This window comes from Onychostoma macrolepis, chromosome 16 (assembly GCF_012432095.1).
Source record: "Onychostoma macrolepis isolate SWU-2019 chromosome 16, ASM1243209v1, whole genome shotgun sequence".
In the NCBI taxonomy this organism is placed as follows: Eukaryota; Metazoa; Chordata; class Actinopteri; order Cypriniformes; family Cyprinidae; genus Onychostoma; species Onychostoma macrolepis.
In genome coordinates this window covers 8,827,001-8,848,686 of record NC_081170.1, presented here as the reverse complement: position 1 = coordinate 8,848,686, position 21,686 = coordinate 8,827,001, and the positions used below count along the sequence as shown (strand labels likewise).

Here is a 21,686-nt window from a genome sequence, read left to right as displayed (position 1 = left end):
TCCGTATTTAGGCCATGATGCACTTTGCTGCGTGCTCAGACACAGCCGAGCTCTTAAGTTGAAGGCTCTTTGTATTTTAATGATGTTCAAGCTTGCAACTTTAATTAGGCGAGAATGTGGTTGGAATCTGTCAATGAACCTTTAGAAACTTGAACTTGAGGCTTCCCTTTTTAAACAGGTGATAAATCAGCTCGTCAAGAAACCATCTGTTCAGTATTGTAGCTGCATATATTGCTTATATTACTTGCTGTAGTTTAAAGTACAAGATAGAATAGCACAGAAAGAAACCTTTATATTTCTGAAATATGAATACTTTATGGTTGATAGTCCATAGGAGTTTTTAACAACTAAATTTAGACTATAAAATTCCAAAGACATTTGGTTAGCTTGAAAATTTGAACTCCGTAATGCTGTTTTGAACCATGTGATCATTAGGTCTTCAAATGATTGGTTCTTGCATTTAAAATTCAGATTTGTTGTTGTGGTAAAAAAAAAAATATATATATATATATATATATTTATTAAAAATAATTTTAAAAAATCCTTCAAATGCAAATAAAATGGTCCTTAAAATAGGCTTCCATTTTTTTGTGCAAAATATATATTTTTTTTTTTTTTTTTTTATTGTTACTTATAATTTTCATGTTATTATTAATATTATTATTATTATTATTATTAGGATACTTGGGTGAAATGGGACCACAGGACTTTAAAGCTTTATTATGTGCATTGGGTTTTCATACTAATGGTTCTTGTATTAAAATCCAGACTTGTTGTGAAAAAAAAAAATCCTAGAAATCTATTTACACTCACAAAAAAACTAGTTCTATTTGGTCCTTAAAATAGGGCAGAAATGTGCTTTTTATTGTGGAAGAAATTCTAAATGACATCTAAAAAAAAAGCCTTCCATCTTCAGTGCAAAATATAAACAATATTTGTTACAATTATTTTCATTTATATTATTATATTTTATATAATATTACAATATCATATTATTATTATTGTTGTTGTTGTTGTTGTTAAGGTGAGTCCAGGGTATCCAGAGGACTTTTGAACTTTCTTATATGTTTGCTCGTTGACAACATCCAGCATCAATTTGACATTTTGAGAGAAGCAGACCCACACACAAGATAATAGTTTTTGCAATTTGTTCTATAAATGGGTTGTAAATACTGAAAAAAATGAGGTTTGCAGATAAAGCTCAGTCGATAAACTTCAAATGATTGGTTCTTGCATTTGAAATTCAGATTTGTTGTTGTGGTAAAAAAAAAAAAAATAGAATAATAATAATAATAATAATTTTAAAAAAATCCTTCAAATGCAAATAAAATGGTCCTTAAAATAGGCTTCCATTTTTTGTGCAAAATATTTTTTTATGTTTTTTTTTGTTTTTTTTTATTGTTACTTACAGGTGCTGGTCATATAATTAGAATATCATCAAAAAGTTGATTTATTTCATTAATTCCATTCAAAAAGTGAAACTTGTATATTATATTCATTCATTACACAGACTGATATATTTCAAATGTTTATTTCTTTTAATTTTGATGATTAGAGCTTACAGCTCATGAAAGTCAAAAATCAGTATCTCAAAATATTAGAATATTTACATTTGAGTTTGAATAAATGGCCATCCCTACAGTATAAATTCTGGGTATCTCTTGTTCTTTGAAACCACAATAATGGGGAAGACTGCTGACTTGGCAATGATCCAGAAGACAAACACTGACACCCTCCACAAAGAGGGTAAGTCACAGAAGGTCATTACTGAAAGGTGTGGCTGTTTACAGAGTGCTGTATCAAAGCATATTAAATGCAAAGTTGACTGGAAGGAAGAATTTGGGTAGGAAAAGGTGCACAAGCAACAGGGATGACTGCAAGCTTGAGAATACAGTCAAGCAAAGCCGATTCAAACACTTGTGAGAGCTTCACAAGGAGAGAACTGAAGCTGGAGTCAGTGCATCAAGAGTCACCACGCCAGACGCCTTCAGGAAAAGGGCTACCAAGCCACTTCTGAACCAGAGACAACGCCAGAAGCATCTTACCTGGGCTGTGGAGAAAAAGAACTGGACTGTTGCTCAGTGGTCCAAAGTCCTCTTTTCAGATGAAAGTAAATTTTACATTTCATTTGGAAATCAAGGTCCCAGAGTCTGAAGGAAGAGTGGAGAGGCACAGAATCCATGTTGCTTGAAGTCCAGTGTGAAGTTTCCACAGTCAGTGATGATTTGGGCTGCCATGTCATCTGCTGGTGTTGGTCCACTGTGTTTTCTGATGTCCACAGTCAATGCAGCCATCTACCAGGAAATTTTAGAGCACTTCATGCTTCCTTCTGTTGACAAGCTTTATGGAGATGCTGATTTCATTTTCCAGCAGGACTTGGCACCTGCCCACACTGCCAAAGGTACCAAAAGCTGGTTCAATGACCATAGTGTTACTGTGCTTGATTGGCCAGCAAACTCGCTTGACCTGAACCCCATAGAGAATCTGTGGGGTATTGTCAAGAGGAAGATGAGAGACACCAGACCCAACAATGCAGATGAGCTGAAGGCCACTATCAGAGCAACCTGGGCTCTCATAACACCTGAGCAGTGCCACAGACTGATCGACTCCATGCCACGCCGCATTGCTGCAGTAATTCAGGCAAAAGGAGCCCCAACTAAGTATTGAGTGCTGTACATGCTCATACTTTTCATTTTCATACTTTTCAGTTGGCCAAGATTTCTAAAAATCCTTTCTTTGTATTGGTCTTAAGTAATATTCTAATATTTTGAGATACTGATTTTTGACTTTCATGAGCTGTAAGCTCTAATCATCAAAATTAAAAGAAATAAACATTTGAAATATATCAGTCTGTGTGTAATGAATGAATATAATATACAAGTTTCACTTTTTGAATGGAATTAGTGAAATAAATCAACTTTCTCATGATATTCTAATTATATGACCAACACCTGTATAATTTTCATATTATTATTATTATTATTATTAGGATACTTGGGTGAAATGGGACCACAGGACTTTACAGCTTTATTATGTGCATTGGGTTTTCATACTAATGATTCTTGTATTAAAATCCAGGCTTGTTGTGAAAAAATAAATCCTAGAAATCTATTTACACACACAAAAAAACTAATTCTATTTGGTCCTTAAAATAGGGCAGAAATGTGCTTTTTATTGTGGAAGAAATTCTAAATTACATCTAAAAAAAAAAAGCCTTCCATCTTCAGTGCAAAATATAAACAATATTTGTTACAATTATTTTCACTTATATTATTATATTTTATATAATATATTACAATATCTTATTATTATTATTATTGTTGTTGTTGTTAAGGTGAGTCCAGGGTATCCAGAGGACTTTTGAACTTTCTTATATGTTTGCTCGTTGACAACATCCAGCATCAATTTGACATTTTGAGAGAAGCAGACCCACACACAAGATAATAGTTTTTGCAATTTGTTCTATAAATGGGTTGTAAATACTGAAAAAAAATTAGGTTTGCAGATAAAGTTCAGTCGATAAACTAAAGCAGTGAGTCAGCTGTGTGATGAATCGCTGCAGGTGGAATTGGACATCTGTGAACTACAAGTACAGCAATATTTTCAAATCCTCACAAAGCTTCTCTTCTGTCCCCTGCTTTAGGAATAACATGCCGGACCATCACAAACTAAAAGCCAAACTGAGAAGGAAAAAGGGTGGGCGTGCGTACGCCTGTCAGTGTAGCTGGCACTCAGTCGTGTCGCTCTCTGACCTGAGGGAACAACAGCAGCTAAAGTGGGTTTGTGGCAAACACAAAGTATGAGCACAAGTCTGCAATCTTATCTGTGTCCACCAGCAAGTTTTGCATGCTCTCCTCCTCACAAAGGAGAGTGCTGGCCATTTTCAAAATTTGCTTTGTGGGGCTGGATAACAAAAAGAAGTTGTTCTCTTCTGAAGTTTTGTTTTTGTGTGAAGTAACTCTTGTCTCTTTGTCAACACTGCCTTCTCCCTTAGAATGATGAAGCACTGTGGCTGGTGTATATTGTGTAGACTCTATTATTTTGAATAATGAAAGGCTGTAACATACAAATATTCTAAATACACGTAAATTTTTAGACATTTTGCACAGTTGGAAATGAAAAAAGAATGAGATTGGATGTTAATAATAGAATGGTTGATTATAGTTTAATGTTTATTATAAAATATACAATGTAGATTTTTATTTTTTTATTTTTTTTGTTCTTCCAGAATATTCCTTAAGAAACACTCAGGTATTGCAAGGGCCCGTCTGTGTTACATTCCTTGGTTTTCAGGGACGTGTTGTTGTGAATCATCTGTCCTAAATAATAAATGCAACATCATTGTCCACAGAATAAATAGAATCAAGAATTAAAAGAATCATTTGTGTTTTTGAAGGTTTTACCTGCTCAGAAAATCTTTTGCAGTTGTCATGTTGATTTCACCAGGTTCCAGCTTCATCATAGTCGCTCTCTAAAGATGCAGCAGAATGGTCCTCACTCTCATTTTTAGGTGGTACATTAACGTACGATGCCTCTGATGCTGTGCTGCTGTTATCTGTTTCTAAAATGAAAAAATATAATAATAATTTGAATTAGTGTTTTGTTTTACTTGCAAACTTATACTGCTTGCTTTAAAGTTTAGGTTTGCTGTACAAAAGATCCAGGTTCAAAGGAGTTGGGGGATTTCAGAAAGGAAGCTCTCTGAGCGGAGAAGTACTGTCACATGGTTAAGTACAAGAGGTACCTTGACTGAAGTTTCTAGGTACATGATGGTCCCCGTAACCGTCAGTACTTTCTGTCATCATGTGGGGATTCTGAAAAGACATCTCAGGAAGTGATGGGCTTTCCTCACCTTTCAAAAAACGAGACACAAATTTTAGATTTGATCAAAAATACAATAAGAACAGTAATATTGTGAACATTTTTGAATGTAATTTTTGGAAAACATAATGCATATTCTTTCATTTATTTTTTTCAGCACTTATTTTAAACAGAAATATTTTGTGCCATAGTAAATGTTTTTACTGTCACAATAAATGAATTGCAGCATTGCTGCAGAATAAAATTTACGGTGACTCATTACTGCCACACATATTACTTTTTATATCATTAAAATTACATTTTCTTGTAATACCAAGATATGTCATAAAAACGACATAATTTTTTTTTTGTTAAATGCATTGCTGCCAATACACGTATTATTTATTTCCACTCAATTATATCGTAATAACGAGATATGTTGTTTTAATGACATCTTTTCTTATAATAATGTGTTGTTGTTTTAACGACATCTTTTTCGCGTCAAAATGACATTATATAGATATTGTTATATGTTTATATATATATATATATATATATATATATAGCTTTGTTTTTCTGTTTCTTAAACAAAATGAAATAATAATAGTAATAATAAAATTAAACCGTTAAAAACATCGTCTTTATGGCATGTCGTATTACGAGAAAAAATTTAGTTTCAACGAGATAATTATGTTGTTTTAAAGACATATCTTGTTATGAGAAAAGATGTCCTTAAAACGGCATAACATCTAATTATTACGACATAATTGAGTGTAAAACAAATATTGTGTGTGGAAGCAATGCGTCACCGTAAAATTGAACTAAAAAAGTCTTGCTGAACCCAAACTTTAGTAGTGCAGTAGTGTAATTTAAACCTGGAAATATTGAAAAATGTATTTAAAACAAAGAAACATTACAATAAAATGAAGAAGCGATATTAAAGATTCTGCACCGGTCACTAATCAAACTTTGAATTTTTCAATGAAACTTCTCAAATTGTTTTGCTGGTGATATAATTATAATGAAATAGCATTAAATTAGAAAAATGTACTTGTGGTCTTATAAAACATAAAATGGCTTTTATATACTGTATGTTTCATTCATACCACAATGAGGAAAGGCGTTTTCATCAATCTCTGTGTTCTGATAACACTCTTCTGATGAAGTACTGTCTGAATCATTCCCATCTGCCAAGCACAGAAGAATTCACACATATCCCTATCAAAATACATGGTTGTTGATATTGTCACATTGTTAAATCAAATAGGTACCGTGACTGTGGGCGGCTGTGGGGGTGCTGCTGTAATCAGCAGTGTTTCCTGTCATCTGAGTGCTGTCGGGTGTCTGGAGTGACTTCTCAGGAAGTGATGGGCTTTCCTCGTCTTATAGAGAAACCAAATACATGAGATTTACCTGACAGAATGAATCCTCAGAATGCTCAGTGAAGATACCCTTCGAGCCTCAATATTAAATGATCTATGTGAACCTACCACACTGGAGACTGTTGTCCATGTCGATCTCTGTGTTTTGATAGCACTCGCCAGAAGATGTACTGACTGATTCATTCACATCCACCGCTGAAGTAAAAAGAGAATTCATAAATCTGAAATTTATTTCCCTATTACAAGATACTGTTTAACCTTAAAGGTGGAAGGGGATTTCATCAAGAGTTTTAAATCAGACCTTTACCTTGACTGTCAGGGTTTGGCAAGTGATGGTCACCGTAAGACAGGGGTGATAATGGTGACTTTTCATGCAGTGATGGTCTTTCCTCACCTTCATTAAGGGAAAAAAGATGAAATATTAGTGTATACTCCTAAACATGTTCTCTCTGGATTAATCAGATTAATCCAATGTATGATTTTGTTTTACATACGTGACATGAAATTGTTGTCGGTGTCAGTCTCTGTGTTTTGATAGAACTCGCCAGAAGATGTACTGCTTGAATCACTAACATCTACTTCAAGAGTCAAAAGAGGGTTCATAAATCTGGAATTCATTTCCTTACAAAAAAATCCAATTTCTTACAGGAAAAAATATAAAAAATCTGAGGTTTCATCAGTGTTAAATCAGCGCTTTACCTTTATTGTCAGTTCCAGGTATGTGATGGTCACCACAAGACAAGAGTGTCAGTGGTAACTTTTCTTGAAGTGCTTCATAAGGGAAAAATGTTCAAATATTAGTATTTAATAAATATTCACATTAACAATAAAAGTATTTGGTAACGCTTTACAATAAGGTTCCATTAGTTAATGTGAACTAACAATGAAAAATATGTTTAAAGCATATATTAATTTTAGTTAATGTCAACATTTATTAATAAACTGATTAAAATCAAAAATTGTATCTGTTAATATTATTTAATGGACCTGAGCTAACAAAACGGAAAAAAAAAAAAAAAAGTATTTGTTATTGCTCATTGTAATGCATCAACTAATGGGACCTCACTGTAAAGCGTTACTAAATATTCATGTTTTATCAATATTACGGCACATACATCTAGACATATTGTTATTGGATTCATCAAATAAAGGTAAATCAATATATAAAATGAACCCAAAATATGATTTATTTGTGCATACGTGACTGGAGAAGGTTGTCCGTGTCAGTCTTTGTGTTTTGATAGAACTCTCCAGAAGAAGTACTGCTTGTATCATTCTTATATACTGCTGTGTATAGGGGAAAGGAAAATGTATACATTTCCAGTGTATTTCCTTATTAAGAGTTGAACAAATACAGTGTCACATGAAATCTGCGTACGTTGCCTGTGGGTGTCAGGAGCTCCAAAAGACAGTGATGTCAGTGGGGGGTTATCACCTTCATAACAAAGAAACAAAATAAAATATCATTGGATTTTTCTTTCAATTAAAACGATCAATAGTCAAGTGCAAAATTTCCCATGAATATGACTATGATTTATTTGTGCATACCTGACTTTTGGAAGGTGTCCATGTTGATTTCCACATTGTGTACACGTCTTTCTCTAGAGCATGTGCTGTCTACGTCATTCACATCTCCTGCTAGACAGAAGTCATACATTTTAAATGCGGTTGCTCACAAGTCACTGGTTATTATTCAATGCACAGCCTTGACTTCTTTAACAAGAATATATGATATGTCCATAATGTTAAAACAGAGAAACTAGTGGATTATTTTAATCTGTACACTACTTGTCAAAAGTTTGAAGCCAATAAGATAATTCTTTATTCAGCAAGGATGTGTAAAATTAATCTAAAGTTAAAGTAAAAACCTTTACATTGTTCCAAAAAGGCAGCACAACTGTATTTACTACTACTAATAAGAAATGTTTCCTGAGCATCAAATTAGCATATTAGAATGATTTGTGAAGGATCACATGACACTGAAGACTGAAAATGATGCTGAAAATTCCTCTTTGCCAATACAGAAATAATTTCCATGTTAAAATAGAGAAGAGTTGTTTAAAATTGCAATGATTTTTATTGTATTTTGTATCAAATAAATACAGTCTTGGTGGGCATAAGACACTTAATTCAAAAACAAAAAAACTTATCAACCCCTAACACTTTGAATGGTAGTGCATGACATTCTGCCCCATTTTCTCTCTATTGTCTCTTCACATTCAAAACAGCTTTAAACTTTCATAAGGAAGATGTCAGCTGAATACTTGTGTGCTCAACGATTGCAGTGTGGTGTGTCTGAAAGCTCTCTCTAATGTAGATGAGTTTAGATTTAATGTGGACTAAAGTATAAAAGGAAACTATTTTCCTGCACCGACACTCACTGACTCCGTTTTATGTAAAAATGGCTTATGCAATTAAACCAGTAATATCTGGTTCTGTGTAAAACAACTCTTTTTTGATGTGTGTAATTTTAAATAAGGACTGATTATATCTATTTTAGCTGATATCTGCAATAGATGTGGTGTCTGCTAAAACCAGCATACTTAATGCGTTTAGCTGCAGTCTTTGCGGTCGATCGCTGTTGTGATGTTCATAGTCTGAATCAGTGGAGTTGTCAGAGTTATGTGTGGGTCGATTTGTTCTCTTACTAAATCTGCGGCCATAGTTTGAGCTCATTCTCGGACCAAGACTTTCTGAGGAGTGAAAAACATTGACCATTACAGAAATGCAAGTCACACTTTTTAATTATAATTACAGACCCAGTTTATTAAAATTGAATCGCTTATTAAAATAAATGTTAAAATAATGTAGTATAATTATAGTATTAATTCGTATTAACACTATTCATAATAATAACAGATTAAAAATTAAAAATATATATATTTATGGGTTAAAATTACATATAACAACAGAACATACTCTGAAATATATTTAAGAATATTTATAAATACTAAAAATAAATAATCAGTGAGGACATAAAATATAGAAAATAAAAACAATAGCAATACAAACCGTACTGATACCCCCTAGCAGTGTGGACAGATTGTGTGTTGTAGATTCCTATCTGTGCATTGGACTGGTTCTCCAGGCTTGTGTGAGAATCACTGTGTTGTTGGTGAATCACACATTCTGTTGGCAAAGAGGATAAAACAAATGCCTTAAACTTCCCCATCCAGCACTAAGCCGTTGCCTTAAGCTTTTGTATTGTCCTATTAACTAAAATCAAAAGAATGAGTTAATAGTCCCCAAAAGGTTTGACGCTCTTCATATTCTATAAAAAAAGAACTTCCTGTTATTTGAATGGAATGCACTGAATGCACACAGAAATTGGCCAAGAAGTCAATGAATTCCTTTGAAGATCATAACAATATAGTATTAAAACATCAGTGCTGTATTCATACGCATAATGCTCTCAGAGTTAGACAATGATAAAAAATAACTACAAGTCTGTAACTCAGTTCCATTTTATTTAGTTCTAAGAAAACACGTGTTATTTATTTTCTGATGCAACAGTAAAATGGTTTGAATATATTTTGGTGCCACTGTATTTTTTTAGTACAGTGGATAGTATTTACTTTCTAACCCTATTGCAACATTCCGATGCCACTGTTTCCACCGCTTCAGAAGATATGAGTGAATAGTGCTTTTACATGTAAAACATGCTTATACTTGCCCTTTGCTCTTTTGAAATGCACGTAGGCAGCAGCATTTAAAACAATAACCATAAGCAGAGCAATAGATAAGATGACGCAGCCAATCGCTGCTGCTGAAACACCACTGCTGCTTTGTGCAGGTGCCATAGCAGTTGACACTAAAATAAACAGAGAGGTTTATATTAACAGAAATCATGCAGATTATGTCACTGTTTCTAATCATTTATTTTTCTTTTTAAACTGAAGCATCACCTGCCACCAGAGTTACCAAGTTCAGCTCGGTTGTGCCGCTTGTGGTTATGCTCTCAACACTTTCTGTATGAAAGACAATTAATCCATTTGGATACATCAAAGGAGTACAAATTACCAAGACCTGTCAGTCTGGATTTCACAACAAGATACTAACAAAGCTAAAGCTTATATATGTGTGCTTTGACATTTCAGAAATACTGTTGTAAGCCTGCCCTACTTTTGTCTTATTTTTTTTAGACCAACTGACATGGAAATTCTCTCCCACCACCCTTAAAAGTTCATTCTGGACCGCGTTTCAGTGAAATTATGGTAACTTTCCACCTCAAGAGGTCACCTACTATGACCTCAAATACACACATGAAATTTGGTTGCTAAGTAATACATTTGCCACAAAAAGTTGGTGTCTACAAAGCAAATATTATGATGCTCCAGTCAACACGAAGCCCTATTTACTGTCATACATGTCCTTGTCTTACTGAATGATACAACAGCTTATGTTATTCCAAACAAAAACGGATAACACTTCATTTTAAGGTGTCCTTGTAACAGTATAATTGTGAGTGATATTAATTAACCACATTGCTAACATTACCATAAGCGGGTGCGCATGTGCCACAAAAATAAAAAATGTGCTGTGTACGTTAAGTAAATTCAGACCACTCATTTGCATACCAACATGGTTGACAGCTTTAATGCACAATCACCCTTTTAGATCGACTAATTGTAATACTGTATAAAATTTCCATTCAAACGTAAAGCACAAATCTAGGCTGCCGTTTTCACATCAAAATGTGAAAACATTTCATTCACTGATGCGCTTCTTCACTCGCGCTAAAACCTAAAACCAGCACCGCAACCCGCCAAAATAAAAGCTTGCTTATTTTATAAAAAAATATAAAATAAAAATGTAAATACTAGCATTGTATTTTTAAGTGTACTGTAAAATAACACTCACTTTTTATTTTAAACTATAATAGTAGTATCATACTATATTTATTATTAATACAAAGAAGTATATTAAGACTATTATCACTATTATTCATTATTTTATTTTTATTTATACTTAATGAGTCACACTATGTGCAGTGTGATTACCAAACCAAATTTCCAGGTGCTCTCATGAGAACCATACTTATACATTACTTACTATAGGATTAGGGTTAAGATTATGGTTTAATTTGGTTTGGTTTGGTTTGGTTTAGGCTTAGTTGCATATAATTATGTGCAATTTACTGTTATTACTATTATAAGTAACAAGGACACAGTAAAATAAAGTGCTCCTAAAATGTTCTTTGTAATTTTTAATCTAAATATAATAATTTGCTTTCTTTTCTTTTGACATTATTTGGCCATGTGGATGCTTGGATAATATCAAACAATTGATAAAAGCTATTTAATATTGATTAAACAAATTTGCATTCTGCAATCGGGTATATCATGTCTGGGTATGTTCACTTTTTTACTATCCAATCAATTCCTGACAAATAAAAATTCCCCACTCTATTTTTCAATTGAAAATACTGTGAAATACTCTGAAATATGGCATATGCCAAACTGCAATTCACCTTTGTGTAGAAAAGAGTGGAGTTTTACATTATTTAGGACGTGCCTGTTGAGCGTACAGAATCAGAATGTGTACAATACCTGAGCACACAATGCCAGCATCTTCCTTATGTCCACAATAGTTGCTGGCAGTGGTGTTGATTGAGTTGCACTCCCATAAGCTGCTCTCAGAGCCATTGCATTTCATTTGGCTGATGTGGATGGTACCTGTTCCAGGCTCAAAAAAGGCCAATCTTATGGCACTTCCACATCCCAGCTGGGTACAAACTACATGTCCACTATTGATGTCAAAATTATCATCACACACTGTTCCCCAATTCCCAGAATGGAGCAGCTCCACCCGACCAGCACAGTGATCGCGTCTTCCAACCAATCGGACAGCACTGTGCTCTGGAAGACAGTGGTCAGCCCAGACAATGCACAATTGCAGCAATGAAACAAAAGTAGAACACTTATCAAAAGATCTCTGAGAAGATCTCAGATGACTCACCGCAAATTACTTCAGTTGCATTCATGCAGTCGCCTTTTGCAGCTGTAGTGCAGTTGTGCAGTTTTGAATCTCTCAGGATGCAGTCTGCAAGACAAGTGTCATTGTGCACTGTTGCAGTCGTGCTGTGCTTGAAAACTCGGCCACAGCTTAAACGTTCACAGATTTGGAGAGCAAGCTCGTTCTTTTTCTGAGCATCCAAAAGGTTGAGGGTCACATCGACAGTAGTGTTCTTGTAAAGAGCCCTAGGCACACCAAAGCAGCCTTCGGACAGACTTAGTGTGGAGAGCTCAACTAGATCAGAAAGACAAAAAAAAAAGAAATTAAATGATTTCATTGAATTGTCTTAACTGTTTCTATCATTCTCATGAATGTATTCAGTATTTTTACAGCATGCTGTGTTGAGTCAGAAAATTTTCCAACATCGCATCCTGGCGCTGATCTTATCTGAGTGTTGATTCTGTTCTCAGTGTGTATTTCTAGTACATCAGACACTAGACTTTTATTTAGACCCAAACAGCAAAGTGAATATCTAAACCGTGGGGCATTGTTTTGTGTTGCAAAACGTTGTAGCAGTACACTGCAACACAGCCACATCCCGTGAGTCACTTCCTGTGGAAATGTCATATTGTAGCATGGAGGACACTGGGGAAAGAACTTTTTTTTTTTAGAAAGTTTATGACATTGCCTCCGCAGTGTGGTTTGAGCTCATGAAGTTCTCCTGATTTATGACTACAGGATGCAGATTGTGTCTGTGTCTATCATCTATGGAATTGTGACTCATTCTGAAGGTCTTGCTTTGGGGTGACTTCTCAACAGGGTCAGAGGTCACTGGTCTGATGTTCCACTGTGGTGGTGAAAAACACCACCGTTCAAAAGTTTGGGGTCAGTAGGGGTTTTTTTTCTTCTTTTTTTTTTTGAAAGAAATTAATATTTTAATTCCGTAAGGATGCATTAAATTGATCAAAAGTGAAAGTAAAGTCTTTAAAATTGATCCAAATAAATGCTGTTCTTTTGAGCTTTCTATTCATCAAGTAATCCTGAATAAAAGGTTTCCACAAACATTTTTAACATTGACAATAGTAAGAAATGTTTCTTAAGCACAAAATCAGCATGTAAGACTGATTTCTAAAGGATCATGTGACACTGACGACTGGGTAGTGTGAGCAGTAAATCACATTTTATAACATTAAAATAGAAAGCATTTATTTTAAATTTTAATTTTACAATATTATTTTTTTGTACTTTTTGTTTTATGTTGAGCATAAAGTACCTCTTTTAAAAACACACATAAAGATTCCCAAACATTTGAATGATGGTGTAGTTGGTGAAGAAGCATGGAAACATGGTATCAGAGCATGAAACCTAAAAAACAAAGTCTTTTTCAACAAACGGTTGGTGGAAGAAGGTGCTTAATCTGCTGAAAATATCATATTAAATATTATAAGAGCTTTTTTTTTTTTTTACAACCCTGCTAACAATCTGGGAAGTTTATAACCCAATTTGTGTCATTTCATTCTAACGCTAAACATTAAATAAGCATCAAAGTGAAATAGACAATATATGTATAATGAATATAAATCACTCAAAGGGCTTACTAATTTGGAAGCAAATGTTTGTAAAAATACATTTTCAATACGATGAAGAAAAATATTAGTTGGATCTTTTTTAACAACAATGAATGCCATGAACACAGCAATATTTGTACAAATTCGGAAAATGGATTGAGATTATTTAAGCGTCTTCCTGTAATGCTGCGGAAAGGCTCAAAATTTTGTTAAATACTTTTATATAAAATTATGTTTTTGATCATTTAAATTAATCAGTAATTAATCAGTACCTAAATTCAAAATTATGACGTTGAGCTTAATTGTTGATACAGTCGAGAGACTCTCCCAAACGAGTGCAAGGACTTTTCCTTTCGACTCCATGCTTGTGTGATTGCGTACATAATTTTCATCATTACATCATTAATTCACACAGTGATTAGCAATTTTAAAATGAATTCTAGCGTGCAATAAAATGAAGCGGTTGTCTCTGGGGTGGTAGATTGCTCTCACAGTTCTGTGCAATCTTGGGGTGGTCTCGCTGATGTCTTTTCTCTGTTCAGTTTGATGATAGCTTAGTCTCAGCAGGCCTACCTCAAACACAGTTCTCATGCATATTGTTCAACATCTTGATTAACTGCTTGATTTTGCAGGCCTCTTTTAAATAAGCTAGCTTTTTTGTTTTGTTTGTTTGTCGTGAGATTGCGGCTAACAGCACCCACTGATAACACTCATGTAGACAAGATGCAGATGTAGACAAGACACTTTCAAAGGAAGGCATGAGTAGCAGTAATCATTCAACTCACTCTGTATGTCTGAAAGATCAGCATGCTTTTTCACACTCTTGGAAGGTCGGTCATCTGTACCACTGAGCCCTGAAGATGAAAAGATGAACATCATGAGTTTTGCTGAGAACATGTTGCCTGAGGCCAGAAGGAAAACTCTCATTTCAGTCTAAAGCGTACAGAACGCTTAAATAAACTTCCAATTTGCTATCAGTCGTCACTGTCTGCAAAGACAACTGCAATGAGACCCTGTTGAACAAGATTCATAAAAAGAGCTGCCTTAACATAACAACTACAAAAAAATCACGTTCCGCAAAACATTGGTAATGCTCGTGTCAGGTTATAAAGTTAACTTTGCATTGAATTCACATTCGAAGACTTGCCTTTGAAGACTTTATCAAAACAAGAACATTTACAACATGGAATAGGTTTGAATGGCTCGCAGTGTAAAGAGAACGTAGATAAATCTTAATTAAAAGTTTTATACAATATGAATGAGACCGCAAGATGAAATACGTACAAGTTATCTAATAATAACATAGGAAAGTTGTAACTACAGGACTATTTCTTGAAAACCTGCTGTGTTAACGCAAACTAGATAAAAGGGCTGCTGATCTTGTATTTCAACACAGCGTGGTCCTCTAAATTAGTTTCTCCATCTGCCTCAATCAGAGCAGACACTCGGCTTGGCCATTAAAGCGTACTCTAAAAAAGGCACGGTATGAAATTCATTCAGAAAAATGATAATTGCATTTGTGAGTAACCTCTCTCTTTAGACATTCTCAGAGAATCTAAAAATATTTTTCTTACAAAAATGCCATGATGTCTGTGTCTGCTTTGGTACATAATTAAAAAAATAAAAAATAAATTACTCACACAGAATGAAATAAATGTAAAAAAAAACAAATATTGCTGTGTATTATTTATACATTATATGAGCCAAATACATTTAAATAAAAAAAAAAGGAAAATTGCTTACATAAAATTCAGCGTAGCCTTGCAACATTCTAATAAATCATGCAATTTCTGGGAATTAAACATATAAAATGACATACACAAATGATGTTTTTAGTTTTATAATTAATATTTTAATATTCTCTATAACAATGAATTTGTTGTATTACAAAATGAAAACAAAAAACTAATTGGCAAGAATTGTCTTTTAAGATAATTTGCATTATGTAATCTTCCTCAGATTAACAGTTATTTTATACAGACCAGGTGTGTGTACAGTCTTATTCATCAAAACCCAATTTGTACGCTCCGTTTCTGTCAAGATCCGTGCATTCTTTATAGCAGAACATTGGAGAAAAATATAACATTTCACTTATTCTATTATTGAAACACTTTTCTATAAATGCCGAGCCTTGTAAATGCCACCCTCCATGTAGTCTAAAAATGGCTGTTAGGAAAATTCAACGATAAGATGTTGTTCTTTATTTTTAGCCATCATATGCATTTGACTTACCAAATGAAGTCATCTTTCTTTATTCAATCTCCTGTGAAGTTCAGCTTATTATTTACCAATGTGTCAGTGCATTGAAGTGCATAAACGAATCTCTGGTTGCACTTTGTTCAAACAGCACTTTACAAAAGCAACGTAATGAGCCGAGGCATCGCTGAACTTTCTTTTGTCGCTTTTTAAAAAAGCCTTCAGATTGCATTGTGCTGCATTAGTTAAACTGAGCTTTGTTTCAACCACAAAGTGTCTTACATCAAGTCTTTTGTTGAAAGTGCACATTTGATTTTCCATCTATGATAGTGATTGTCTCTCAAGAGCTAGTTAGACGGATTGTGCAATACTCTTTGAGAATTCTAAAACCTCTCTGCTCAAGTATCATCGACTTAATAGAGACACTGCTAGGTCCTTTATTAAATATTAGAATATGTTTAAAAAGTGCCAGAATATTGAATATAATATAATCGCAGTTGAACTCAAGCTCTTTAGATGAAAGCCCCAGTCTGCCTACACAAACCATACACCAGAACCATTTTACCTTGAGACAAGGACAAAGCCTGGAGAACAACACACAGCAGCAGAAGAAGCATCTCTCAGTCAGTCAGTCAGTCAGCCTAACAGCCAAAGCTTTCTGTTCGTCCCTGAAGGAGAATTACTCTGACTGAAAAAACGTGACCCTGCACCTTCAGCATTTGGTGTTTGTGCAGTTGCTGCATGTGGTTTCCACTACGGGGCGAATTTGAGCATCATGCCTCACAAATGCACTGCCTACCACAAACGCACACCCTATTTTGCTACTGTCACAGGTCAAGTGCACATGTTTGCGGCGTATAGGTTTTCACTTCATTTTGGACTGTTCTGAAATATGTTTTTAGTGGCTAATGGAGTTGTTTAGATTCTGGCAATAGTTTTGCAACCATTTTCACTTCTCCCCAGTTCGTTAAAGACTTTTATTGAGTTTCTTTGAGTAGTTACACAAAATGCTCAAGCTAGGCAGAATCGATTAAGAATTCATCATGAAGCCTAATTCATCATTCATCATTGGCCTGGCATGCAATTAATGAATTGAAGGGATAATGAATACAGCTGTCTGTAGATAAATTGTCTGTTATTATCTTCTAGCCTAAATTACAAGTTTAAGACGTCAAAGCAGATTTCTACCCTCTCTACCACTGCCCAGAACTTCAGTTACACCAAAAGCAAGATAGCCATTACCTTATCCTATTGGATTTAAACTGGTGGGTATGGCTCCCAAATTTTTATTTTTTTATTTATTTTTTTCTGATATGGGAGCGGAGAAAAAAGCCAAATGCAAGTAATAAAATCCATCTAGCAAAATAAACAGGCTTTTAAAATGGAGAAAAGGCTTCCCATATCTTTTGTTGTCAACATCAAAGGCCATGTGTCCAATCAAATGGACACATTTCATGTAAATTTACCTGTCATTTGGTACACGCCAGCCAAATTAGGCAGAGATGCCAACATGGACAGGTTGCATAACATACCTTCATCTTTAAAATTCAAGAATAATACAGTGCAAGGTGAAAAGAAAATTTGACCAAGACTACATTAAATATGGGTTCACTTGCATTAAAAATAACCAAGTTTGTGCCAACCGCAATGTGTTTTGTGGTAAATTATTGGCTGCCAGGAGCATGAAACAATCTATGGTGTGGAAGCCAATTTTTTTGTTTAATTGTTCTATTCATCCACTTTTATTTTGCATATTGTTGGTCCTACGCATGACAACAGTATTGTGTTGAGTCTTCACTTTTCCAACGTAAACCAGTTTAGTGTTTCTGTTAGGAATATAATATCTGGCTGCTAGTACTGGAAAACTGTAGCAAATGCTTTATATCGACTGTCGAAATTACAATATAGAATAACTTGAGCTTTCTTGCATGTGGACTTTAAGTGCGGTGATTAACAATATTTTGGGGATTACTCAAACTGAGACTCAAACGTTGCAGATATAATGCTGTTTCTACCCACAGAATGAACTGAGCATTATGGGGTGGTGTGGCTTATGGTTAAAGACCTGAGCCGGTTTCCCACGTTTGACCACACGAAGGTTGACGATTATACCTTAACTTAACACGGGCGACTTCATGTGAAGTCATGAAAATAAATTTCATTAAAGGAGGAACCAGAGCCAACAAAGGATATTCTTTTGACTTGCCAGTAAGCCAGTAAGCATATAGGATCAAATGTGAAAAGCTAGCTCACCTGCTCTTTAGTTCTCTTTAGCTAGCAGCATCTCTGTGCACAACCACAAAGAGAAGCTCTAGTGTTATCTGAAATACAGCTGAGATGTGAAAATAGGAGTAGTGTCCACCAGCTATTATTTATCTTCTTTAAATTTGTGTGTATATTTCAATGTCTGTTTCATGTTGGTAAGTGATTTCAGGTTGACTGCTGTGGCTGCATTGTCGGCCAGAGAAAAGATGATTTGCTGGTCGAAACACTGCTGAGTGAAAAAGATTTGCATCTCCACAGCACAAATGCACTGAGATCTTTCTCTCATCTCTGCTAATAGAAGACACAACAGAGTATGACTTTCTCACCATTATGGCCCTCTCAGGTAATCTTCATGCTAACAGTACACAGGCCTAACAGCAAAGCTGTTCAGGGTCTTTGTACAAGTACAATTTGTTTTTCTCCTGCCAGTTTTTGTATGTGATTTCAGATGAAACTGTAATTTTTCAGAATAGTTTGGTGAATATAAAGTTCAAAAGAACAGCATTTAGTTGAAACTGAAATGTTTTATAACATTATGAATGGCTTTACTGTCACTTTTGATCAATTTATTGCATTCTTGCTGAAAAAAGTATTAATTTCTTTAATTTCATTTTGATGGATAAGATTGTTAAATGCATGCTATCCACTTTGTAAAGTACAACCAATAACAGATTTGTTGCTTTAATAAACCATAAACATATGTTTATATATAAATTAATTTGCTAGACATATTTATTTTACTATGATAGTTACATAATTACATACTAAGTAATACCTTAAGTTATCTTTTCCTGCTCTTTGTGTCTAGCTGTGCATCAAAGGCTTTATGCTCACCATATACAGTCAAACCAAAAAGTATTCAGACACCAGATATAATTTTTGATATTTTTTTTATAGTGGGTGGAGGACACTATAGTTCATGTAAGTTCATTTATGTAAGTGGGGATAGCAAAATAAAGTAAAGTGTGACATATTATACCCAGAAATTCTTCATACAGCAGACTACCACTAAAACCAAAAATTATTTAGACACTTTTAGACCTAACCATGTTTTGTTTAAGTGTTTTTTTCTTTAATTGCTAATGCGACCGTTTTACACCACAGACTTAACAAAATGAAGAATTACTTGGTAATTGGTTGACCTAAATTGGTATTATCTAATTGTGTACTTAAATTTAACAGACAGCTGACAGCTATTCAACCTAATTCATTTGTGAGACAGTCTAACAGAAGGATGTAGGACTGAAACGATTCCTCGAGCAACCCGAATACAAAAAAAATTATCGAGGCAAATTATGTGCTTCGAAGAATCGTTTAACATTTCATAAGGCTATTTTAAGAATAAATAACAATAAAACATTAGGGGAGAGAAAATAAAACATAACTTTATAATTGTCATTTTCTTTAATCGTAGCTATAATTATTATAACACCTAAAATATGTTGCATGTAAAAAGTGTTGAAGGGTGGGTACATTGTGTGCACATGATCAGGATGGTACCACCTCCGCTGCATTTTGAGAAAGGAACAACCCTGTTTGCAGGACTATACATTATTTGGATAATTAATCAAAAACAACAACAACAACAATTATGTCTGATTCTGTTGCATAGAACTGAATAAAAATAATACATTGATATTTAATATCAATATATTTTCTCTCCAATTTTCTTTCAATAAAAGTGTGGTTATTTTATTGGCCTGTGTTTTTTCAATTCTGTGTCATTAAAACTGAGTTGAATTAAAAAGTCTTTATTTTAAAGCCATTACAAGGCATTTTTGGTTTCGGTTTTCGACCAAGCACATCCAGAATTCTCGGTTTCGGCCCAGAATTTTCATTTTGGTGAATCCCTATCATTTACTATAACTGCATACAGAGCACTGTGTTTGCAACCACATGCTCCTTTAAAGGATTCCACACACACACACACACCAGTATGCAGAGAGACATTTAAGAGGGTTTATTCTCCAAATAACTTTAAATTCATGTTGCTGAAAAATGTGTTAATAAATGTTGTGTGTATGGACTCGTGTATGGAATTTTCGGTAGAATACTCGATTACTAAAATATTCGATAGCTACAGCCCTAGAAGGATGGCATTATCAAGATTGTGATGCAGTTTAACTCTGAGTTCTTCTTAATACCATTTTCTAAACTATATTGAATAAACTGTGATAATGTTAGAAATGCTGAAGGTGTCTGAATAAGTTTTGGTTTGACTGTATATAAGATTAATACTAATGCCCTCCAATGCCATTTTACTTCTGTTGGTAACTAACAATTTTCAGCAACAAGGTGGCATCATTGAGCTGTTCTAAATTACATTGGCATGAAAAGTGTTACAGGAGACAGGGGTATCTTGCCATGGACAACGGTCAAATATCCAGTTTAGCACTCAATGGTGCAACTGACCAATCAGAATTACATTTGAAAACATCTAGCTATAAAGATGAAAATATTAGTCCAACAGGCATGGCTCAGCATACCAGATTTGATGGGCCCCTTCTGGAACTCATTGTCCAAGTGACATCTTGAATAAATCCACTTATTGGAGGTCATGCCACATTAATTTCCATTGTTTATTTTAGAAGAGACATCAGGCGACAAGGAGACCTGACCATTCACAGTACAGCTGCCAAACAACAAATTACTTTCGGGGCGTGAAACAGGTTTATTGTCACACTGACTGAGCTGAAATTGCATGTTATTTTCATCAACGAATTAAGGATCACAGGTTAACGGCTGACTGGAAAATGATTTGACTGACATATGAATCTCTTGTATAAATGGTCTCTAAAGCATACAACAAACCTCAAATACAATATCTGGAAATGTCCCTCTATAATTGATCCTGATGAAACAAATGTGTTCATTTGCAGCACGTCACACCAAGAAAAGGGTCTGTTATTCTCAAAAGTGAATCTGGTTTAAATAAAATCTGCTGCAGGATAAGCCACAGAAACAGAATATTTTGTTGGAAATGCAGTAATCCACTTTTTCTGACTCAAACACTAAAGCTCAACACTTCACTTTTGCTTGTGGAAAAAAACTTCTTCCACTTAAACTTTGTGAAAATCAGTGGCAGTAGCTTATTTTTTTCAATACAGCTACAGCTCAGGTCATTCAAATGACATTTATTTTTACTCAGACCCCCTCACACCAAGCAAATTCGCAATAATCCATAAAGACAGTATGTTTGATTTTACACTATTCACTGAGGAGTTCTCTGACTTCAGTTAAGATATAAAATGCAGAGTTCAATCAAGTTTTTTTTCACAGGCAACTGCTATAGTCTTGCTACTACTTTCTGAGATCCGAGTGAGTCGGGAAATACACCTTGACCCGTATATTATTCAATGTTTCTATACCCCGAAGCTAGAGTTTTGTATTTACATGTGTGTGCATGAAACAAACAGCTGTTCAAACTCTTGTAAACAGGCAAGATCATATCTAAGTAAAGTAAAATATCTACTGAAAGCGAAGGATGAACACATCACTCAATATTCCAACAAACAAACTG

General features: G+C 34.4%; 2 protein-coding genes across 7 annotated transcripts in view; one reads left to right on the top strand and one right to left on the bottom strand.

Moving 5' to 3' along the window:
- The window catches only part of cfap418 (cilia and flagella associated protein 418), a 5,787-nt gene extending 1,794 nt beyond the window's left edge, over positions 1–3,993 (top strand). The window contains exon 6 of the mRNA XM_058747312.1: positions 3,644–3,993. Within this exon, the coding sequence (XP_058603295.1) occupies positions 3,644–3,803 (160 nt within the window). The 3' untranslated portion in view covers positions 3,804–3,993. The remainder of the gene's footprint in view (positions 1–3,643) is intronic.
- Positions 3,994–4,137: 144 nt separating this feature from the next.
- Positions 4,138–21,686, bottom strand: part of LOC131522073 (T-cell differentiation antigen CD6) — a 36,678-nt gene continuing 19,129 nt past the window's right edge. The window contains exons 1-19 of one of the 6 annotated variants that reach the window (XM_058747310.1): positions 16,467–16,643; positions 14,491–14,559; positions 12,141–12,431; positions 11,732–12,040; positions 10,088–10,150; positions 9,856–9,993; positions 9,195–9,311; positions 8,726–8,875; positions 7,731–7,820; positions 7,561–7,617; positions 7,383–7,469; positions 6,882–6,953; positions 6,677–6,760; positions 6,490–6,576; positions 6,291–6,377; positions 6,072–6,182; positions 5,907–5,987; positions 4,745–4,852; positions 4,138–4,561 (exon numbers count right to left, since the gene is read on the bottom strand). In XM_058747310.1, the coding sequence (XP_058603293.1) occupies positions 4,440–4,561; positions 4,745–4,852; positions 5,907–5,987; positions 6,072–6,182; positions 6,291–6,377; positions 6,490–6,576; positions 6,677–6,760; positions 6,882–6,953; positions 7,383–7,469; positions 7,561–7,617; positions 7,731–7,820; positions 8,726–8,875; positions 9,195–9,311; positions 9,856–9,993; positions 10,088–10,150; positions 11,732–12,040; positions 12,141–12,431; positions 14,491–14,559; positions 16,467–16,518 (2,175 nt within the window). In that variant the 5' untranslated portion in view covers positions 16,519–16,643 and the 3' untranslated portion in view covers positions 4,138–4,439. Of the gene's footprint in view, positions 4,562–4,744; positions 4,853–5,906; positions 5,988–6,071; positions 6,183–6,290; positions 6,378–6,489; positions 6,577–6,676; positions 6,761–6,881; positions 6,954–7,382; positions 7,470–7,560; positions 7,618–7,730; positions 7,821–8,725; positions 8,876–9,194; positions 9,312–9,855; positions 9,994–10,087; positions 10,151–11,731; positions 12,041–12,140; positions 12,432–14,490; positions 14,560–16,466; positions 16,644–21,686 lie in introns of those variants that run through there. The other 5 variants (XM_058747311.1, XM_058747306.1, XM_058747309.1 and 2 more) reach the window with 5 other exon arrangements.